Source organism: Mirounga leonina, unplaced genomic scaffold (genome assembly GCF_011800145.1).
Source record: "Mirounga leonina isolate KUSES-001 unplaced genomic scaffold, KU_Mleo_1.0 Mir_228, whole genome shotgun sequence".
Taxonomy (NCBI): Eukaryota; Metazoa; Chordata; class Mammalia; order Carnivora; family Phocidae; genus Mirounga; species Mirounga leonina.
Genome location: NW_023270619.1, coordinates 132,547 through 144,770, shown reverse-complemented (window position 1 = coordinate 144,770; position 12,224 = coordinate 132,547). Strand labels below are relative to the sequence as shown.

The 12,224-nt window shown below is 42.4% G+C and overlaps 1 protein-coding gene across 3 annotated transcripts in view; it reads left to right on the top strand.

Annotated features, from left to right (window-relative positions):
* The window catches only part of PIEZO2 (piezo type mechanosensitive ion channel component 2), a 510,005-nt gene that overhangs the window by 374,289 nt on the left and 123,492 nt on the right, over positions 1 to 12,224 (top strand). For all 3 annotated transcript variants that reach the window (XM_035029291.1, XM_035029293.1, XM_035029292.1), the window contains exons 8-11: positions 3,780 to 3,942; positions 6,877 to 6,996; positions 9,788 to 9,826; positions 10,783 to 10,921. In XM_035029291.1, the coding sequence (XP_034885182.1) occupies positions 3,780 to 3,942; positions 6,877 to 6,996; positions 9,788 to 9,826; positions 10,783 to 10,921 (461 nt within the window). The remainder of the gene's footprint in view (positions 1 to 3,779; positions 3,943 to 6,876; positions 6,997 to 9,787; positions 9,827 to 10,782; positions 10,922 to 12,224) is intronic.

The following is a 12,224-nucleotide window of genomic DNA, read 5'->3' as shown; positions in this document are numbered from 1 at the left end:
TCTTAAAAAAAAAGAAATTGTATCTCAAAATTTTAAAGAGAGAACAACTTATATATAGATAGATAGATATACCAAAAATAAGGTTAACTATTATGAAGGGATAGAATATGACTCTAAAAATGAAAAATAAAAAAGATTTTTAAAAAAAAAGGATTGATAAGATGTTGGTTGAAAAAGGGAAAAAGAAAAATTCAAAAAAAAAAGAAAATTCAAAAAATTACCTTCAAAAGACTAAAGAATCATGGTAAAAAGCCATGAATTCTATGTGCAGTAGTCCCCTAGCGCTGGAGTTCTGCCGTTCTCATTGATGGGTAAACTTGGTCTTGGCTGGCTATTCTCGCTGACCTTCTGGGGAGGGGCCTGTTGCCGTGGTTCCCAAATGTCTTTGCCGGAGGCGGAATTGCCCCGCCCTTGCCCGGTCCAGGCTAAGTAAACTGCTCGGGTTTGCTCTCGGGAGCTTTTGTTCCCTGCGAGCTTTCCATACAGCTTTGGAGGCGGAGAGTGAAAATGGCGGCCTCCCAATCTCCGGCCCAGAGGAGCCGAGAACTCGGGCCCCGCTCCTCAGTGAGCCCCCAGAGAAAAGCCGTCAGTCACTCCCGTCTCCCCGGTCTCTGGCCGCACTCCGTGCTCACCCGGCCTGTGACCGCGCGTTTCTCTCTCTGGCACCCGAGCCCGGGTGGAGTCTCCAAACCCAGCAGATCCCTGCGGTGCACTCCCATGTGGCTCCTCCGGGGGGAGGAAGGTGAGTCTCCCCGGATCTGCCGCTTGTTGGGTCCCTGCTGGAGGAGCAGGGGCCCGACTGTGCCAGGGATCACCGTTTATGGCGACCCCGAGCTAAGAGCCCGTGCCTGGGCTCCGCCTCTGCAGCCGGCTTCCCGGCTCCGATACCTGGGAGCTCTGCCACACTCAGGCACCCCCGGCCTTTCTGTGACCCCGAGGGTCCTGAGACCACACTGTCCCACGAGGGTTCCACCCCCCGCTTAGCCACCAGAGTGACGGCCCTTGGCGGGGCAGACTTTTAAAAGTTCCGATTTTGTGCTCTGTGGTTCTATCACTTGCCAGAAGCGGCCGACGGAGGCCCTTCCCCCGCCGTCTATCCTCCTAAATATCGCCTCGGATTCACTTCTCCACACATCCTACCTTCCAGAAAGTGGTCGCTTTTCTGTTCAGAGAGTTGTTGCTATTCTTTTCTTCGATCTCCTGTTGAGTTCGTAGGTGTTCAGAATGGTTTGATCCCCATCCAGCTGAAATCCTGGGACCAGATGAAATTTAGGTCTCCTACTCCTCCTCCATCTTGCTCCTCCCCTCCTCTGTTAGGTTTTAGAAGAAACTGGATTTTAGAGACCATGAGCCACCTACCAAATGCACCCTTGTCTGTTATTGACAGACCAGCCTGGGGTCCAAGGATCTTCCAAATACATAGAGGAGAGAAGCTTTGTCTTTCTGCTTCTAAATAAGCATTAAACAGAGTGCATAACTCCACAGCTGTGTCACCATACTTCTCAGGCAAAGAGACATTTCTATGTAGAAATATAAGATAGTCATTTTTGAGTATTTTAATGACTGAGAAACAATATAGGTACTTTTATTCAATCAATGTGAACTAGGACAACTGTAAATACAGTAACAGTTATGTGGGAATCATCAAGATGGAAGGAAGCTTATAAATATCCAGTGATGCACCAGTAACAAAAATAGAGGATTGTTCTTCCTGTGCCCAGTTTCTCTTCCCAGCCCAACCCTACAGCCTGGCAGCATCTCACAGGACTTCTCTTTTCTCTCATTTACTCATCCACCCTTTTTTTTTTTTACTATCCTGACATGTAACATTCTTCCTCCTGACTACCCTTCCCAGACAGAAACACCCCCAGACAGAAGGGGTTCTGTAACATCTTGCTCTCCTCAAACAAGCATGTCCCATCACTGTGGTGAGATCGAGAGTGAGTTCCTGGAGGCCAGGCCCAATAATTCCACTTTTCTTTGTAATGTCAATATTAAGAAATAATTCTGGATTATGGGAGGCTCAGAAGAAAAAACTAAGTTAAATAATAGTTGGATGTTGCACAGCATCCTGGAATTTTTAATGCCACGAAGGATGTGAAACTTTAAGTACAAACTTCCCATCTTACATAAAAAAATTTTTTCTATAGTATCCAGCCTATTTAAAAAAAGAAAAAAGAAAAGAGAACTCTTAGGTCTTAGAGTATTTGCACAGTTCTGTTAGAAGAAGTTCCTTAAAGTGTACGACAGTCCATCATTCTCTAGCTTCTTACCCATGCTTGGTAGTCCATACTCATAGTACAAAACATGAGACTGATCCTCAGTATTCTTATAGAAGTGTGCAAAATCAGTTTGGAATAAGCCATGGTATCATCAGTAAGTTGTGGACTGTCAATGTGGACTTTTAGGAGGCATGTGGTTCAGTTTACAGACAGCTGCAGAAATTACTGACTTTCTGATGGGGCAATACAGGTATTTGTAAACCGATAATTGATGAAGTCATTGCTGGTGAATGTGCCAGATGTGGGACAAGAAGAGGAAAGACACAGGGGCTGAAACCTACCGCCTGATTAATCCAGAGACTTTCAGCTAATGTTTGATTCAAAATTTCAAAGCTTTCAGTTCCACACACTGTATACGGGAAATTGACATTTTAATCTAGGACTGCAAAACAATTTCCAGAACATTACACCATTTTAAGAGGGGCTTAACTCTTTCTGTTAGCAGGAAATTTTTCTTTCTAATGCTAACTACAAAGAATCTGGCTAGACTTAGAAGAAAAGCCCTGTAATAAGAGCAAGTTCTAATATAACATATTTTTCTGATAAAATTGAAGAAAGTTTAGTTTCTATTTAGCTTACTTTAAAATCTATGTTGAGCAATTCACTTGCCTTGTGATAGAAAACAGTAAGAGCCCTGAGAGATTTTACAAGTGAGGGACATGTAGTCCTTGAAGATCTTATAACTGAATTAAGAATGTAGCATAAGAATTAAAGGAAGTTCTCATCTAAGAGATACAAACGATAGAAAGAGACTCACTTAACGTAAAAGTTTTATTCACTTAGTAAAATCCTTTCTTAGAAAAACCTCGTATAAAATGAATTTCTAAATTAATCATATTTATACAATTTCCCATTATAGAGTCAGATACCTTCTGATTATATAGTAGGAATATCATAAAAAGTAAATCATTTCAAAATTTAACAAGCCTCATAAAGTTATATTTCAAAATAAATAATTAATTATAAAGCTTTAAAATTACCAAATTGCCCATAAATGAAATTCGACAGAAATATATCTTCCAGATACTCTAGTATATAATATTTGGCTTTTATGGCTGAGTCATAGAACTGTGTCCAATTTCAATATTTGCCCAATAATATCAGCATTAGCTGAATAGCTAATACTAAATCCTGCCAAAAACAAAATAGGTGCTCATTTAACTGACCTTAGTAACATGTTACCACATATTTGGCATTTCGGTAATTCAGGGATTTAATAGATCAGGTGGCTACTGTTGGCATTGATTTTACACACATGCACACACTAACACACATATATATGATTTAAGAATGTATATTTTATATTATATGTATATTATATGTGTACATGTTATTTAAAGATATAGTTGTATATACAGAAGAGTAATGAAATATCTAGAATAGAATGGATTAGCCTAGGCTAGCTCGTAAGTATATTAAAAACAAGATGTTTTTATTCTAAGTTAGGGACATGTAGTTTATTGTATCTTCCTAATATTTTCCTTTGTTTTTAAACAGGTTGTTTGGTATCAAATCAGTCATTCACACGGACTGTTCCAGCACCTGGAAGATCATAGCAAACCCAGACCTGTCATGGTATCACCATGCCAACCCCATCGTCCTGCTGGTGATGTACTACACGCTGGCAACGCTCATCCGCATCTGGCTACAGGAGCCCCTTGTAAGGATCGAAAGGTTTTGTAGATCTTATGGGCAAAGTAATCTTGAAACTCCAGCGGAAATGGTTCATTCCTATATTCCAAAACAACTATAGTGTTCTGGTTCTCCTGTTTTATTTCTGCAAAGAGCACGATGTGACTACAGATGCTCTTAGAACAAAGCCTGGTTTCCCTTCGATATGTCACCACGTGCTGGCAAGAATGTCAGTGCTGAGGAGAACCGGAGACATTTTCACTGAGCACTTACAAAGTGCCAGGCCATACGCGAGGCTGTTCCTATAGGTTATCTCATTTCATGCACTACGTAACTCTGAAGAATAGGTAGCGTACCCATCCTAGAGATGAGGAAAATGAGGTTAGAGAGGTAAATTGGTCTGAGCAGTAGAAATCAGCTTCGAACCTACGTTTGACATCAAAGCTATGCCTTCAGGACTACCCAGCCTGTTCTCATGGTGCCTGGAGTTTCAGAAACTTCTCAGACCTCTGACATCTGTGGATGGGAGAGGGACACCCCAGCTCTCAGTGATGCCTGGAGCCTCCTGAGTACCCCCCTGTGTGGCGTGGGGACCGGAGGTTTCCTTTAGGCATGACAGAGAACTGGTTTATTCCTGTGGGATGTTAACACAGTACATGGCACTTCTGAGGGCAGGGCCAGAGAGCCTGCAGCTTCTCTCTTTTCCCTTTTGGTGAGAGAAACCTTCAGCCACTTTCATTTCTTCCTCTAATTGACTCTAAGGAGCTCAGTCCTAAGGTAGCTTATCGGCACACGAGGGAGGAAAGTAGCATAGACGAGGGTTGTCACACCTCTCCTCCACCACCTACCAGGGGAACATCCACACCTGAGAAGCCATTCCTAATAAGCATGGCTGCATGAAGTCTTGCGTCCTCTCTTATCACTTCTAGATTAGGGCCTTTTCTGTGTTCACACCCACAAGACTGTTGTCCACACATTCACTCATGCAGCCTGATGGGTGGGCAGCGAATATTTATTGAAAGCCACCTTTCTCAGATGCTAAGCTGGGGGCCAGGGATAGAGCATCGCCCATAGGCGAGGGCCCCACTCAGAGGAACTGGACATTCTACAAGCGAAAAAGCCGTCCAAAACAAGTAAATGGGATCCGAGTCAGATAATACAATGGCACTTGGGGAGATGCACGTCCCCATCCCTCCCCAGAAGTGCTCCCTGCAGAAATGGGGCTCTGTCCTGTCCTCCCTCCTGTGTGATACCCCCTCCCCACTGGGCAGACAGCCCCGGGTGACCAGGGCCACAGAGGCACTTTTGTTCACAGGGTTCTCATATGGTGTCTTTCTTTGGGCCCACTGATGGTGGCTGCATGTAACAAAACGCTTTATGGGGTCATAAGGAATCCCAATCATTTTGTTACATTTTTCTCCAACTCTCTCCCAAAATGTGTATGTGCCCGTAAAATGCTTTAACGTGAAGTCGTTGTGTTCACTTCCTCCATAAATGCTCAGAAGGTAAGGGATGTGCACATATGTGCAAATAAAAGTATATACCAAAGAAATTAAAACATTATGGGAATAGTTTCTGAGCAATGTCTTACAAGGGATGGAAACTACTTTAAGGCATCCAAATTAATAAGAGTTCCAGGTGTTCTTCACTTTGTGAGATCTCAGCCCCACAGAACATCAGGGGCTTCTGTGCCCATGTTGTCATGCTTCCATATGGGTGAAGGCTGCATTAGAGCCCCTCAGGCCCATGAGACATTTGGCTTCCTCAGCCTCGGGCCCTCTGGGGACCAAGGAAAGTCGAGTTAATAGCAGTCTTCCAGCCTGCAGTGTCTAGAGGGGTGTGTGGAGAACAGGACCTAATTCATACCAGCGTCAACGTTTCAGGTGGCCAATATTTTAAATGGGCTGGGACACAGCACTTTCTCATTGAGGCAATGATGGAAGACAGGTGGCTGATTATATCATAGTTCCAGATAACCTGGCACATTTCATGAAAAATGCCAGCCAGCAAATGTGAGTTCTGAGGTGAAAGTCTATGATGCATATTTGAGAAAGAGAGAGAGAGAGAAGCAGGTGTCGAGAGTTAAATAGTATATGGCTCCCACCTGGCAAGCATGAACTCCCACCCAGGGTGTTTGGGTACTTCCTATGGGTGCTCCACCCTGGCACACTGGAACCTGGAAATTGGGCACCGAGACTGTTAAGTTCCCTTCCTGCACTTCAGTATCAGAGGTGTGTTAATGCCCTTTTTGTTGGGGCACCTTTGTTGGGAATCCATACAAAAGCACTCAAGGGCATTCTGCCCCTTATGCTCTCTCTCTTTATGTCTCTTTTAGACCAATTGTCTAATTTAGGCCAGTGCCCCATAAGGCAAGGTGATGGTTTTGTTTATTAGATATGTTCTTCCTTACTGCTGTGTGTAAGCTCTCGATGATTCTGCCTTTAATTTCTTTTTTTATTATGTTATGTTAATCACCATGCATTACATCATTAGTTTTTGATGTAGTGTTCCATGATTCATTGTCTGCGTATAACACCCAGTGCTCCATGCAGAACGTGTCCTCTTTAATTTACTTAATTTCTTCTTAATCAAAGATTGCCCATGGCTGGGTCACACAGTCCACTGAGCACTTTTTTGAAGGTTTTTCTTTTAAAAACCATTTGCGTAGTGTAGTTTGGAATACACAGTGGGAAGGTGTGGATCTTGCACATGAGAGCCTATCTCTGTTATTTAGGGGGCTTAGGAGGGATCAGGATGTAACATTGATGTGCTGAGCATTTACAAGGTAGACTGGTGTCATTCTTAAAAATGTCTTAATGAAATCCCATATATCGTATACATTAATTTTAAAAAAATTACCATTATCAAGGCACGGGTGAAAAACTTTCTCTGGGTCAGCCAGGCCACTGAAGGAACTGCTCTTGGAAGCAGAGCTGGTCCTGTGGGTTATTCTGTGTCTCAGGTGCAGGATGACAGGACCAAGGAAGAGGACAGAGCCCTGGCTTGTAGCCCCATCCAAATAACAGCCGAGAGGAGGCGGAGCCTGTGGTACGCCACCCATTACCCAACTGATGAGAGAAAAGTAAGCCACAAGAAAGCAATTGCCATTTCCTAATTTATTTTGCTTCTTTTGTGTTATGTTACTAAATATGAGTCATGTATCATATGCAAACGCAGATTGCCCATAGTTTATAGAAATAGTTTGATTTTGATGTCTCGGTAGCAGAGAGCTCTATTCAGAGAGGGGAACCCAGTGCTTCTGAAGGAAAATATGGTTTCACCATACCCCATGAGAACACCATTGTATATTTCAGTGCTTTCTATGAAGTCTCTTCATCCTCAAAAGAAAGACTTCATTAAAAATAAATAAATTTGTGTTTAAAACAAGCAAAAAATAACAGCAACTGTTAGCACCGGGCAGGGAAAGTCTCAGTGCTGAAATACATTGCAGAAAATAATTTCACTTTATTGGGCAGCTGGCCACAATAATAACTCAAGTAACCACTGAGAGAAGAACAAAACGGTCTATATGAATATGATTAAGTATCTCTTACTACACCAAGGCAACTGTATGGATTGACAAGGAAAAGTGAGTCACAATGGGTAATTCATATAACCCTTTGAGCATTTATTGACCATGTTGAACTCAACTCAGTGCTATATTGACTCATTAAATATGCCCATTTGCAATGTTGTAATGACAGATACAAAGCATTTGCTTGGTAGCATGTTAGAGAATTGAGGAGTAGATTTTCCAATTTGTTTGGTGGCAGGTGAGTTTCTCTAAGACGTGTGGCCTTAATCTCAGCATGGCTGCCATGTGCTGAGTGAGGGCAAAACAATGAATGAGCTGCCTTAGGCGGTGGATGGCCTTGCCAGGCCCATGTGGTGCCCTAAGATGTCTGAGGATTTCCAGGGGCCTTTCTCATCACGCCGTGTGTCAGATTATCCTGCTCCTTTTACTAAATGACAGATCGCCATAGAGGATAGCTTAGGAATTTTTCAAATGGAGGTCTGTGGACCTCTGGGGATTCCTGAGACCCTCACGGGGATCCACGAGCTCACAACTCTTTTTTTAAATAATATTTAAAATACATCCCTTCTTTTCGCTGTGCTGACACGCTGATACAAAAGCACGAGCCAACCCAGGGGGTGGCAGGAACCCCCACAGCCACAGTCCCTGCCCTTTTGGGGCTGTGCACTCAGAGAAAACAAAGCAGCAAGGCCAGTTCACTTACGAATATCCTTGATGAGCCAAAAACAGTTACCCATTTTCTTAAATCTCCACTTTGGAGTTCACGTCTTTTTAATATCCTGTGTGGCAAAATGGGAAGTTGCACAAAGTACCACGTGTGAAAGTGTGATGGCGTCCTGCTGAGAAGCGCTTGGCCGGGTGTAGGAAGTGTGAGCTGAACTCGCTGTCGCCCACCACACACCACAGCCCCTGGAAGGAGCCGCGGGTGGACAAATTATGGGTGTTCAGAGATGGGTGTTTGGCAGAGAAGTCCTGGCAAGTAAATGAAGTGAGCCCAACACTTCAAGGCAAACAGCTGACGGCGTTTGTTGCCGGTGGTAAAATTTGAACTTTTGAGTGAAAATTAGAATATTAGAAAACTTGTATCCTCTATTCAGCGCTTGAAAACTTCCCCATACTTAAGGACCTCCCTGATGAGATCAGTGGTGAGATCGAATTAACAAATGTACTTTTTAAATATTGTGTAATGCAATGTGTCAATATTTGGTAGATTGTATAACTCACTGACTGCAAATCACCAACACATGATACAGCCCTGGATTTTAAAGTAACAGAGTGTGAAACGTTCATTGATACAATTTCAGATTCCAAGTAGCAGCTGTCCTCCGGTGTATCAAAACAAAACAAAACAAAACATATTGTCCACAATTACCTGGCTAGCCAATTGAAATGCTCTTTCCTTTTCTAACTACAAAGCTTGGTGAAGCCAGATTTTCTTCATATATTTCCGCCAGAATAACATATCACAGCAGATTAAATGCACAAACAGATATGAGAATCCAGCTGTCTTCTTTTAAGCCAGATATTAAAAAGATAAGCAAAAGCATAAAATACTACTACTTTTTTCACTATTTGTTTTTTAAATATAGCTATTTGAATGAAATGATTGATGTGAACATGTTAAATTTTAAGAAAAATTTAATGAACTAATAAATATTTTTAAAGGCCTCAATTTTAATTTCTAGTATAGTAGATACTGATAGATAGGACCCACATCATTAAAAACTCTTTGGGACTCTCAGTGATTTTTATGATTATAAATGAGTCCTGAGCCAAAAAAGTTGGAGAACCGTTAGCACAGAAAGTGCTTATTATTTGGGGGGGGTCCAAACCACCTGGCGCTAATATAGTTTAAAGGCATAGTCATGTAATAATTAGTTTGTGGTAGACAATATGTAAATCTTAAAATAATCTCAACCTGCATTACAAATCAATTTTTCTTTAGTATGAAACTTCTATTTCTTGAAAAGTAAATATTTTCAGAATTTGGCAGAGGTCTCAAGGGTTTGGGGAGTATTAAATGAAGCAGTTTATTCTATTAAAACAAAACAGTTGAAAAATATGATCAACTTTTGTAGTCACGTGGTTTATGACTGGTTATTTGCTGTCACAATTAAAAGTTAACATCAGAAGCTGGAAAACAGTTACAATAAATAGCAACATCCAGTTCAATTATTTGTCCCTCTATATTTTGCATGGCAACTTTAACATACTAGCATCTAGCTGGTTGAAGGAATGGGTATGTGCATAGTAAAACTTTACAGATATATATATATATAAACATTGCAGTGCTTTTTGCTCACATATTAACATTGCTGTCCTGCATTGCTTTTTGCAGCTTTTATCCATGACCCAAGATGACTACAAACCATCCGATGTTAGTATATTCTTAGAATTATCATTTATGCTCATGTAAGTGATGTAGAAGTGATATAAATGGAATTAGCTCCTTTGAGTATATTTTAATGATCTATAAAATTTCCCTAAGTTTCTGAATATTTTTCTTGTAGAAATTGTATCTGGTTTATTGCTGTTATAACACTAACTCATACAACATGAGCTCGACTATAGTCATACAGAATGTATTTAAACTTTTAAAAAGCCACGTTGGAGGGTTTTTAGAAGCATTTTTCTCTGCAGATAGACCTATTACATAATTTGAATTGGAAGTCTTGCATGTTCACGGACACACACACACACACACACACATATGTTCATATCATAAAGCCAAAGAGACAGGGAAAAAAACAAGAAATTGCACTTAGTGCACGAAGTGCTTCATCATAGGAATTGCAAGCTGGCAGCATCAGCAAAGATCTCCAGAGGGGGTGCCAGCCACCCTGAGACTACATTAGTCCTCTGCAGAGCTACACTGGGGTGTGGGCAGGGTGGGGAGGGTCCAAGGCAGGGGTGCTCTGGCTGGGGCCTAGGAAAGGTCTGGAGTTCTAATAGCTGGAGGGAGGGCTAGGAGGAGAAGCCATGAGAACAGAGGCTGGAGAGGTGATCGGACCAGATCGGGAAGCCTCAGCCTGCCTTTCCCAGGCTTTACACTTGGTCCTGAGAACAGAGGGTGCCTTGCATGGTGTTGAGCAGAAGTACAAGAAGATCAGATTCAGCTTTTAGCCACCACTCTGGAAGATAGATGTGAACAGAGGAATGTATGCAATTCCTTTTGCTCAAGTGGGTAGTTGACGACCCTGTTCAGCTCTCAGTCCGTGTCTCACCGCAGGGTTCTGTCTAGCTAGCATAAGGCAAGGAGGCAGTTTTCAATGTCTACACTGAAAACTGGAGCTCTTGTCACAGGTGTGCCTCTGCCCCACGCTCCCCTGCCAGGGCCTGCTGGTGACTGTGAACGGCAATCCTGTAGACTACCACACCATCCACCCCAGTCTGCCCATCGAGAACGGCCCTGCCAAAGCCGACCTGTACTCCACCCCACAGTACCGGTGGGAGCCGTCGGAAGACTCCTCAGGTAAGGAGCCGGCTCTGCTGCTTTTATCTCCTCTCGTGCACACGCCCGGCATCTCTGCGTTTCATTGTTTATTGTGTCAGTTTCATTTTTTCTAACAGGTGCTGTCTTCCATGGTCAGTGTAATGAAGCTCCTTTCCTTCAGTTCTGTGTATTGCCCCAGCATATTGCTATGGGTGGTTTATCCTTCTGTACAAAATAAATGGTACAATTGGGGCAAACTTTGAAAAATAAAGGGTAAAACATTATTTTAAACATGTCAACTTATTTATAGTGTTAAACCTATGTGTGTATGTGTGTTTTGTTTTTTCTAGAATTTGATATTGTAATCATGGTCAGTAGCTTTGCTGGTTAATGGATGAATGCTTTCAGAAAGAGTTCTTTTTGTCTAGTAAGAAAAAGGGGCGTGAGGGTCCGAACCAGTATTAGGCCTTTTTTCCCCTTGTCTCTCAGTTTATTATGTTGAAGGAAAACAGGCAGTTCCTGGAGATGACAAATTGGTGGCTGTGACTTGGGTTGTGTTTTGTTTTGTTGGCCTACATAGCATTTTCTAAAGTGAAAGAAAGAAAGTAACCAACATTTTAAAAAGCGCAGCTCTGACTGAGATATGGAAGTTTCTGGAATCCCTTAAAGAATGTGAATATCTGGCAACACTAGCCCCTCGTTCCTGCAAGGCAAGAGTTGACCCAACCTCTGTTGTCACTGCCCTGACAGAGACTATGCCTGTCACCAATTCACAGAGACAGAATTAGCTAAGTTTACAACATGGGAGAAAAAAAAAAAAGGCAGAGTACATGCAGGTGTTTTCTATTTATATGGAATTAAACCTAGAGTTGTTACACATGATCCTACCTTGAGTAAATGGCCAGCAACTGAGCAACTATCCAGCCTACATTATTGATACATTCAGCTTAATGTAATTTTTTTCATAATTCTTTACCAGGCTTATTCTACTGTAGTGTTCTGTGTAGTTATCAGTACACCCTGCAGTTGCCCCTGACCTGGCATCCACTGAGCAGTACCAAGGGTTCGTCACACTCTGCAGCCTTCCTCAGTAAGGTCAGACTGTGTTCAGGTCCCTAAGCCAGCAGCCCTGCCCGTCCCCCACCCCCCCCCAGCCCCAGGTGGCACCTCCATGGAGCACCAGACCCCATGGGTTAATTACCCATTTCTGCTTCCTATGTGTGTGTGCTTCAGTTTGTAAGTTGGGCTTAAACCAAGGTTTTCACTTACCGAATAGCTCAAGCAAATACTGTACTTTCTAAAGTGTGCTCTTCGGTGCTTTGGCATCAGAATCACAAAGGCC